The sequence below is a fragment of the Aptenodytes forsteri genome, unplaced genomic scaffold (genome assembly GCF_000699145.1).
Source record: "Aptenodytes forsteri isolate BGI_AS27 unplaced genomic scaffold, ASM69914v1 Scaffold49, whole genome shotgun sequence".
In the NCBI taxonomy this organism is placed as follows: Eukaryota; Metazoa; Chordata; class Aves; order Sphenisciformes; family Spheniscidae; genus Aptenodytes; species Aptenodytes forsteri.
In genome coordinates, this window is record NW_008795125.1 from 366,367 (window position 1) to 377,704 (window position 11,338).

General features: G+C 33.9%; 1 protein-coding gene across 1 annotated transcript in view; it reads right to left on the reverse strand.

The window, feature by feature from the left end:
- The window catches only part of CSMD3 (CUB and Sushi multiple domains 3), an 838,052-nt gene that overhangs the window by 66,156 nt on the left and 760,558 nt on the right, over nucleotides 1-11,338 (reverse strand). The window contains exons 54-56 of the mRNA XM_009277245.2: nucleotides 8,603-8,776; nucleotides 5,651-5,824; nucleotides 2,610-2,795 (exon numbers count right to left, since the gene is read on the reverse strand). Coding sequence (XP_009275520.1) covers nucleotides 2,610-2,795; nucleotides 5,651-5,824; nucleotides 8,603-8,776 — 534 coding nt within the window. The remainder of the gene's footprint in view (nucleotides 1-2,609; nucleotides 2,796-5,650; nucleotides 5,825-8,602; nucleotides 8,777-11,338) is intronic.

Consider the following 11,338-nt stretch of genomic DNA (forward strand, 5'->3'; position numbering starts at 1 on the left):
TCACCAATCTCCATCTGGACATTGAGCCGTTGACCACTACCCTCTGGATGCGACCATCCAAGCAATTCCTCATCCACTGGACAGTCCATCCATCAAATCTATACCTCTCCAGTTTAGAGAGAAGGATGTTGTGGGGGACCGTGTCAAAGGCCTTACAGAAGTCCAGACAGATGAAATCTGTAGCTCTTCCCTTGTTCACTGATGTAGTCACTCCATCATAGAAGGCCACTAGGTTAGTCAGGCAGGACTTGCCCTTGGTGAAGCCATGCTGGCTGTCTCAAATCACCTCCCTGTCCTCCATGGGCCTTAGCATAGCTTCCAGGAAGATCTGTTCCATGATCTTCCCAGGCATAGAGGTGAGGCTGACAGGTCCGTAGCTCCCAGGGTCCTGCTTTCTACCCTTTTTAAAAATGCATTCAATGTTTCCCTTTTTCCAGTCACCAGGGACTTCACCTAACTGCCATGACTTTTCAAATATCATGGAGAGTGGCTTGGCAACTACATCAGCCAATTCCCTCAGGACTTTGGGATGCATCTCGTCAGGTCCCATAGGCTTATGTATGGTTAGGTTCCTCATGTGGTCATGAACCTGATCTTCTCTTACAGTGGGAGGGAGTTTGCTCTCCCAGTCCCCGTCTTGCAGTCCATCCACTCGTGAGGTGCAGGAAGAGAGATTGCCAGTGAAGACTGAGGCAAAAAATGTTGTTGAGTACTTCAGCCTTCTCCTCATCTGTTGTTACCAGTTTGCCAGTCGTGTTCATCAGGGGGGTACGCTTTCTTTGACCTTCCATTTCTGGCTGACATACCTGTAGAAGCCCTTCTTATTATCCTTTGCATCCCTTGCCAAGTTCAGCTCCAGCCATGCCTTGGCCTTCCTGACTCCATCCCTACACAACCTGGCAGCGTCCCTATACTCTTCCTGGGACTACAAAATGACTGCCCTGCATATGTCTAAAAGGGAAACAATTTGTAAAACACTCCAGAAGCTGAAAGGCTCTTATAAAAAATATTCAGTAGCTGCATCAGAATAAGTTTTGGTAAGCTTTATGATTACAAAATATCATGGACAGTGCCTAGGTTAGAATTCATTGACCCCTCTATATAAATGACACAAATAAAGCTGAGAATGTCTTTTCAAAAGTACATATAGCACTCTTACTCCCAAAAGTCAGCTTAAAAGAAGAGTAAAATCTGTATTATTAAATTACTAGTGACAATTCTGAAAGAAGATTAAGAGATAAAAATACAAAAGTAGAAAGAAGAAATCTTTGCACCTTTACCTTTAGAATTTCTTTCTCTTTGGAGATATGTTACTATTAAGTAACATTTATCTTTCTGAAATGGTAATGTTACCTTAAAACTTAATGTGAAACTGGTAGACTCTTTGTCATAAGTTTAACTGTGACTTGCAATCAAGCTATTTATCCCATCAAAGAAAGGGACAACTTCCAGAACCAAAGGTTTTAACAGTAATAAGAAATAAAGCTTCAGATTTGTTTCTTTTTTTTAGAGAGAGAATAGCAGAACTGGAGAAACCTCAATTAAGGAAGACTAATGAAGGTAAAACTGAGAACTAATATCTACAATATTGCAAATATCAGTCCATGATTCCTGAATAAGTAACCCTTAGCCTGTTTTCCCTTTAATCTCTAGAAAATAAAGCTTTCAGCCTTTCTCAGAGAGAGCTTCAGGTTTGTTTCTTTTTTTTAGAGAGAGAATAGCAGAACTGGAGAAACCTCAATTAAGGAAGACTAATGAAGGTAAAACTGAGAACTAATATCTACAATATTGCAAATATCAGTCCATGATTCCTGAATAAGTAACCCTTAGCCTGTTTTCCCTTTAATCTCTAGAAAATAAAGCTTTCAGCCTTTCTCAGAGAGAAATTTTGATCCTAAAACAAAAGCTTTTTCATAGACTTAGAGAACTGGGTAAACCAGCTGTCCCAGCCAATTAAAAACCTATGAAACATCTGTGGCTATATCTACATCACAGTTAGAAAGTTGTTCATGACAAGCCAGAACAAAAACAACCTCCTTGTATTGATCCACTTGCCTTAGTAGATAGGTTACGTATGACTATGATGTTCAGGTACATCTGGTAGTGTGGTAAGCTGAGGACATGATCCAGAGGACACTTTTGGCGCTTTACAGTGCCATTACTATTTGCTCACTGTCTTCAAAGATAGTCTGATCTTGCTGTTGTCCCAAGAGAAATCCAGAAAGTACCACAGTGACATAAGTCAATAATTGGGTACTATAGTTTTTAAGTTTCAGCGTGATTATAGCTTTGTGGCCAATGGAGGCCACGTATTGGCAAATTCAATTGATGTATTTTGACCTTCTATCCCTGCTATCAGGGATCATTGTGCTGAAGCATTCGGACATGTTTGTTTCCGTTATTGCATTTCCCAAGGTTTCTATGTTATTTGTTACATACAATAACAATATAACTGTGCTACTTCAGCTGCTGCATCATTACTGCACACACACAAATGTATATAAATATGATTATTCTAATGGCTGTCATGAGACTGATGTAAATGTTGTGTAAAATAATACCTAGTCTAGTCCACATTCTTTGTAGAAGCATACACATTATCTACTTACTAATGCATTCAGGTAGAGGTTTGTCCCAGTGGCCATTTGGTTGACAAATTAAAACTGAAGAGCCAAATAAAAAATATCCAGGATTACAGTCATAAAATACCACTGTGCCATATGTGAAATTTCCATGTTCGATTTTACTTTCTCTTATAGAATTTGCAGGAATTCCAGGATCAGAACAATTGACCACTAAAAAGAAAAAGAGCACAGACTTGAGAGTCATACAAATACAGTCTACTAAAATGTTCTTTAAATGGTCTTCTACCCTTTGTATGAGAAACTTCCAATGTGTTGCTACCCTGATTTTATATACCATGATTTTATATATAATGATACTGAATTAGGAAGATGATATGAAACCAGGAGATGCTAAACTCAGAGCAAATAAAAGGAAATGTTTCTTCACAGAGTGTGATGATGCTGTAAAAGTATTCACCACTAAAAGTGACTGGACGTGCCCATATATTCAATTTATACTCTTGCCTTGACATAAACTATTGCCCCCAGCTGGAAATAGGTTATGGGGCTAGATGTACCTTTGGTTTAACCCACACAGCCATGCAAATATACTTATGTTCCTATACTAACATTTTGATAATGGAGCACCTTTGAGGCAGATGTTTTGAGCTAAAGGGCACATGGTCAGTTAGGTAAAACTGTGGTGATTCTGCTAGAACAGGGACATATCCCCACAAATGGGTATGTGCTTTTAAAAATAGGGGTATACTTTGATGGTTAAGAATACTGATGGATTTTTTGGGTCCTCAACTACTTTAGGACTCATATGTTTGAAAATCGGTGAAGACTGATTTTTTTTTTTTCCTTTTTTGCAACTTACAGCTGTCTGGTGAGGGGAATATAATACTTATTTTGGGGATCATGGAGATTTTTTTAACAGCTTCCATGCAATAGACTCCTCTGGTCAAGTAAACACATCATCACCTACTCAAAGTTACTCTAGAAAACTACAGTTCATGTAAAAATTACTATCCCTATATCCTTATAATCAATTGCGTGTTTATATGCATACATGTGTATGTACCTGCGTGCAAATATATACATATCTCTGTGTGTATGTGCACGGAGGTGTGTACGTAGAAGTATCAAAATATGCTAAAAAGCTCTGTAATATAAAAAGAAAAAAGAAAGCTATTGCCAGATGCAATTTAAGATCATTTTTCCTACCTACATCACTCAATGTAGTTATTTTATGGCTCACCTGCTTCTCTCTACTCACTATCCTAAATGTTGGAGTCTGCTTGTGTGCTCCGCCTAACAGCTCTCAAATATTGGTATTGCAAGACTAGAATACATATATTTTTCAAGGATAGAAATAGCTTTCTGGTTGGATTTGACTTCTTTAACATTAAATGACAGATAATTTTTTTTAGTTTTATTGATGGTCAGTGTTGAAAATTTGTTATCTTTTTTCTGGAGGAAAATTTGATCTATATTTCTATCTATTTTCATTTTTGTAGACAAGCATTTTATAACAATTGAACATTCATCTTCACGTTATTCAACATGTACTTTAAGTAATGACAATTATTTATTAATAAATCTGAAGTTGTGAATACTTGAAAGAAAATACAAGAAGCTTTGTCCATTTCAGTAGTTTTCCACTATTATTACAGTTGGCTAGGAAACTAGCTATTTAGCAAAGTTGTAGACAGTGTAACAACAGCAAGTGCACTGCTGAATTTATATGATGATTGCAAATTTAGCCTTCACAAAGGACTGCAGCCTTTTCTATAATATTGCACTTTAGGCAGTTTAAAAGTATGCAAAGTAACATATTTTTATTTTTTTTTATTTAACTTCAATGCAAATAGAACAAAATCATATTAGTTATAATTGATTTCACTGCACATTACAGACCCCACTAATGTTCTACACAAAGTTGGTTCTTCTTATTTTTAAAGTCTGTTCTAAAACTAGTAGAAGATTTCAGGACTGTGTAAAATTTTGGAGAATAACCTGATCAACCTGTTTACTGATCCCTACAGGCTAATAACATATCAGACAGTTTGACACATTACTCTGCAATACCAGAACACCGAGGTGATTTATAGCAACTGGACTGAAAATGAGATTTATTAGGTATCCTTAATACACAGTGCATGTTTAGTATTACAAATTTAAAAAATAATAACTTCTCATCAACAAAAAGGTCCTTGGAAATTTCAGTTCTGTAAACTGTTTCGCAGTATTGCTTAAGGCAAAGTGATCAAAGGAAAGTGGAGGACACCTATTGGAAGGAAAATATACTAAATAAAATTACTAAAATACATAATATAACTTAGGCTGTGTACACATAAATATCCATAGAAGCTGCTGGGAAGATGCTGAAAAACAATCAATACAATTTCTGCATATGCGCAAGCAGGTTGCAGCAAAAAGTACATTTTTCTAAATGAGAACAATTCAAACATTTAAAAAGCACATAACAACAGACTTGAAAAGGACACTGGTGATAAAACCTTTTTAAAAGTGCTTATGAATACTCAAACAGAACTAATTTCATAATATTCTTTTATTTTCAGTGAAAGAATTTTAAATATAATATCCAGAAATGTTGAGAACCAACCCAAATGGATTATGCTAACAAATTAGAATAAAAATTTAAAAAGTCAAGATGAGCAGTCAGATTAATGGAAAAAAAGGAAAAAAAAGTATGTTTTCTTAAGCACCTATTAGAACTATGTTGGCTAAAAATGCAGATAACATTATTTCAGGATTTAAGCTCTTAATTATCTCTGCATAATTTTGCTTAAGGAACTTGTAGAAACCATTTTAAATATCAATACAAACTACAGACACATAAGAAAGTTTCTCTGCAACAGTTATCCTGGCAACCTGAATGTAGAACAGACCTAACTGAAAATTATAGAATCAGAGAATCATGAAACATCTTCTTTAATAATTTGATACCTGTTAGTAAGAGAGACATAATTTTGTATTGACAGTGTCCCTTTGCCTTCAGTCTATTTTTCAACCTTAATTTTCCAACTAAGTTTGAAATCTGTAGGTGCTTGTATTCTTACCTTTGCATATTGGAGGTGGGTGGCTCCACTGCCTATTAGCCTGACACTGTGCTTTGGTTGGTCCTTGCATAACATACCCAGTATTACATGAGAATGTCACAACATCATTGAAGTTGAAACCGTTTCCACTTGTTCTTCCATAAATAGGACTACCAGGGTGACCACAGCTAACGGCTAGCATAGCACAAAACAAAGAAACAAAAACCAAACAGAGCATGTTGCTATCACTTTTTATGATTTATGATGTAATAGATAATCATTATAATAATTATATAATAGTATTTTAAAGTTTTGATATTATAAGATACTGAGTACTTTCCGTGAAAGATTCACATTTCTCTAAACTGAATAAGAACTAAGATATATTTTAGTAAATGTTCAAGCACTTATTTAAATATTTAAATAAACTGAATAGAATTTGCCATGTAGTAATCACAGCAAATGAAGAAAACTTTTCTGAAGAATCAGGAGAAAAGCAAGCACCTGATTTTCATTACATATTTTCTGCAATTGAAAGGAAATATTTCAGTGCGTTAGTTCCTCAGGTATTATTTCTTACAAATATGTCTTAGTATCGACTCACTCTGTTTTATCTTTGAGGCCTAAGTAATTAGTGAAGTTATAAATTTATGACTGGATATATGAAATGTTTTGGGCACTGTGATAGTTTACTTGTATTTATACAAAAACTGACAACAGAAGGTAAAGTTCCTTTTCTGTACCCACAAAGACCAGATGCAAAAATAGTAAGGAAAATAAAACAGAAATTAATTTTCCCAAAATAATTTTAAAAATGTATAAATATTTTCTTCTATGTTTTAACAAACTCCAGTTGTTGATAAATATAAAGTTCATCAGTAATTTAAAATGAAAAAAAAATCACAGAATAAAGTATTTAACTCTCAAATGTTTATCACTTTAGAAACTTCATTATTTTTCTAAATTAATTTTTTTTTGTCTGACAAATATATGTTCTTTTTCTCCGTGTAGAATAGACTTAACATGATAACTCTAAAAGAAACCCATTCATATAATCTAAATAAAGTAAAATTTTTAGCAACATCAAAAAAGTGAAAATGGTCCTTAAGAACTAGTCTAACATACAGAGAAGTCACAGTATATTCTATGAATGAAAGTTAAATTGAATTCTGTATGTTGTATTAATATCACTAAGTTATTTTAATTAAATATATTATCTTTACGTTACTGGTATCATCACAGTATATTCTATGAATGAAAGTTAAATTGAATTCTGTATGTTGTATTAATATCACTAAGTTATTTTAATTAAATATATTATCTTTACGTTACTGGTATCAGAAATTTATATATAAGGAATTGCATTTTTTCCCCAAGAGAGTAATTGGAATCGTACACTAAACTGTAAAACTGTCAGGCAAAAATATGCATTCAGTCCACAAAGTTTTTTTTTAATGTACATATAAAAACAATAAAAATTATTCTTGTGAAAACAGAAGTATGAAATTTGCATAAAATTTTGAATAATACCCATGCAGTTATAGTAGCAATACACAACAGTAGTAATACGTCTGCCCACTGTATAAACAAGAGGAATGGTGAATTCAAAAGTGGAATGGTCAGAATCACTAAATTTAAACACATAATCTCAAAAATTCAATTAAAACATCTGAAGTTAAATACATAAGGAAATGTGAGGCTATTTTTCTACACTTCATTTGAACCTTTGATCTGAAGTGGAGATGTTGCTAAATATCTATCACAAAGTTAGAGGCAGCTGTTGTTTATAGCAGCCTTTTGCAAGTCTAAGCTTTTTCCCAAGTCTTGTGTCCTTTTCTGAAGTGCTATATTGCTCATTCTCCTGGATTCAAACAAGCAACTTCCATTTGATTGGAGGAAGAAAATATGTCCATTTTCTCTGCTGTTAGCACATCCAAAACATTTTTTTTTCCAGTTCTAACACTGATATTTACATTTTAATTTAGAAATTCTTGATTAACGGTGTCTAATTTTATTGCCGTTTTACCTATAAAGAACTGTGTTGGTCTGAAATGTAATATAAAGAAGTAATGATCTATTACTAGATCATAAAGTGGAAACAAAATTAAGGAATACAATTATTATATAGTGTTATGTGTATCTAGTTCTATGTAAAACAAAGTAAAGAGTGAGCAGAAAGGGTCATGAATTAACATTGTGTATTATGATTCATCATTCAGATAGTTTCTGCTACAAAAATGTAGCTATAAAAATAGAATATTTGTAGGCAGACTAATACATTTTCAATACACTGATATTACTCAACCTGAATTATTGAAACATTGTTGTAATTTGCTTGAGAATCCTTTGAGAATTCTGGAAATTTTCCTAAATGGAATACAATATTTTCTGTTATTACTTAATGGTATTTCATTTGATATGTTGACACACTTATTACACAAAAGGAGTCTCATTAACAAAATACAAAATTCATGCCAAAAAAGCCAAAACTAAAACCAGAAAACAAAATAACAGTATCTCTGTGAGGAGAAGAAAAAAAAAAGTATGTTTGTTGAAGCAAACATTTTAATCATCAATGCTGACAGAGTAGTTCAAGAGTATCTACTTATCTAACTACCGCATTCAAAGTAAATGTACATTAAATATTTCTAAAAGCCACTAAGGGACATAAAGCCATTTTCAAATTTGAGTACCTGGGTGCCTAAGTCCCATCACTTTTTCAAGAAGTTTCATATTCATATAAAAACGACAGGTATTTAGTAGCCAAAAGATGCAATGGAAATTTTAAGTGACAACATTAAACTTCACCTGATAGGTGAATCACAGATTTTAGGTGGCCACATACTTTTGAAGATCTGCTTTAAATCTTTTTTTTTTTGAAAAATGAATACTAAGTTGCAAAGTCACTCCTCATCTTGTCTGACATAGACATTCCTGTAACATAAAACAGTATGTGTTGCCATGCTTACTTACGCACACAGGATGGAAGCTGACCAGACCAGTTGTGATCCTGTTGACATATTCGTACAGAAGAACCAATCAGCCGAAAACCAGGACTGCACTGGTATACAACTGTGTCTCTATATCCATAATTTTCTCCAATTACTTGACCATTGACTATAAGATCTGGAATACCACAGTGACCAGCTAGATTTTTCAAAGTAAATAAAAAAACAAAGAAAAAACGATCAGTAAATATGCGAGAGAAATTTTAAACATACCTAATTAAAACAAAGAAATTATGAACATCTTTCATTTTTTTTATTGAATTCATTCAAAGGTTTAGTTTTATTAACTTTGGGAAAACTGCAGTATTGCATTTGCATAGGTAGGACAGTACACATATAAAAAATTACAAAAAGAAAGTGTAGCAAATAGATTAAATGTCATATATGTTATAAAATTTCTTTTTTTAAAAAAAGTAATGCCTTTTTATTAAAATCTGTAAAATTCTGTATTATTTCCTTAGTTTTATTTTGGTTAAGATTAAACTTAATAAGGTTAACATTACACCATTATACATTTAAATAAATATGAAAAATCCATATAAATACAAATAAAAATAATATAAATATTATAAATATAAACCCATTATGAGTATCAGTCCATGTGGATGTTATAAATACAGCCTTCTTACAAAGGAAACAAATTAACTTGGACAATTTATTGCTGGAATCTGACTCTGGTTTGTCTTCCATTCTTTTTCTCCTATTGATCCCAGAGGAATCCCAAAGAGTTGAACATGTTTGGGCTAAAGGCAGTCAGTGCAACTACATCCAAATGTCCTGCAACCAAAAACCTTTCTATGTCTTGGCCTAATCTTCTACCCTGCATTCTCAAATTATAAGAAATATTTTATTTACACTATGAAAGTCACAAACAGACATTTAATCTAGAGAGAGGCTGGGAAAAAGAATGAACCATGTGCTATTTGTTACTACTTTTCTTAATGAACTCTGGAAAATGGGCACTGTGATTCAGCAAATAGTGTGGTAATGGAAAATCCTCTGAGAATGGTTGACTTCATGGAGGCTGTGACATATGGCAGAGAACTTATTGCAAAAACAAGTAAGCCAAGCAAGAAAAATAAGCAGTGTTTCAGCTAGTACTTTAGTGAAAAAAAATATTACCAGCCACCCAAACTCCTCTGCTCTCCTTTTCTCCTCTATTTGCCCTCAAAAAAACCCCCCACAAACAAACCCCCAACACATGGGGTTGCAATTAAGAAAGGACATTTAGAATCAATATAGTTTGGATTGTTTTTTCCTTTGAACTTTTAAGTGCTTATAATACTCTGATGTAATTTTCAGCATTTCCCTTCATTCTTTCAGGGCTAGAAACTTCCTATAAAAAAAAAAAAATTGTAAATCTGAGATTTTCTTATAACTTGTGTCTGGCAACTTAAGCCTTGTATAGTATTTCATCATATGAATCATGATAAAACTGTCAGATTTTACAATATAGGTAGTATGTGAACCTTCACACAGATTAAGTTGATGAGTGCAATTTGACTTTTGTATAAGGAACAGGAGTCCAAATCTGCTACTGTTCAAGGATATATTCCCCCGTTTGTCCCCTCCTCGTTTCTGTCAGTGTTACATAAGTACCAAGCATATTTGAAATTTCTTTTATGCTTTCTGGGATAAGGTGGCATATAATACATATTTATAAAATTTTTGACAGAGTACTTCTTGATTCTCCAGGAAAGTCATAATCTGTTCAGTACATAGTAGACTTGAACATGCCACAAAGGGCCCAATTTCCCTGTCCTATCACATTTGTGATGATAAACAGGACTAACCAGATGAGGAGTGAAAACTGAGCTGGAAAAGATCAGTTTCTATCAGAAGTGCAATCATTTTGCAGTGATTCAGACCATGTTCAAGGAAATAATTTTTAATTTAATTATAATATTTGGCCTGGTTCTTAATTAAGATTTTAGTGTTGCTTTATGGCAGTAGCGTGAAAGCAGAATACATCACCAGAAAGGTCAAACTCTGTTTCCTGTGCAATGGGAAAACAACTGAAGTAATTCAACACATCAGGTGAGTAGGATCACACTGCAGTTTCTGCAACTGTGTGTGGACATGACAAAAAAAATGCAACTGCAACAGGTGAAAAGTCATTGTAAATCACCTGTAAGTCTTGCATTAATGTCTCTGTCTAGCTTGAGAAAATATAAAATCATTTACAATTCCCATCCTCTCAGCCTACTTGCTCTCGTCATAAACTTCTCAGACTCTAGTTTTGATTTCTTTTGACTTTTGAGTTTCTTTTTTTCTTTCTTCGTTTCTTTTTACTTTCTTTGACATCTGTCCTGGTTTCAGCTGGGATAGAGTTAATTTTCTTCCTAGGAGCTGGTATAGTGCTGTGGTTTGGATTTAGTATGAGAATAATGTGATAACACACTGATGTTTTAGTTGTTGCTAAGTAGTGCTTACACTAAGTCAAGGACTTTTCAGCTTCTCATGCCCTGCCAGCGAGAAGCTGGGAGGGGGCACAGTCAGGACAGCTGACCCAAACTGGCCAAAGGGATATTCCATACCATATGACAGTATGCTCAATAATAAACTGGGGGGAGTTAGCCGGGGAGCGGTGACTGCTGCTTGGGAACTGGCGGGTGGCGAGCAATTGCATTGTGCATCACTTGTTTTGTATATTCTTTTATCATTATATTAATTTTCTTTTTCCCTTCCTTTTCTGTCCTAT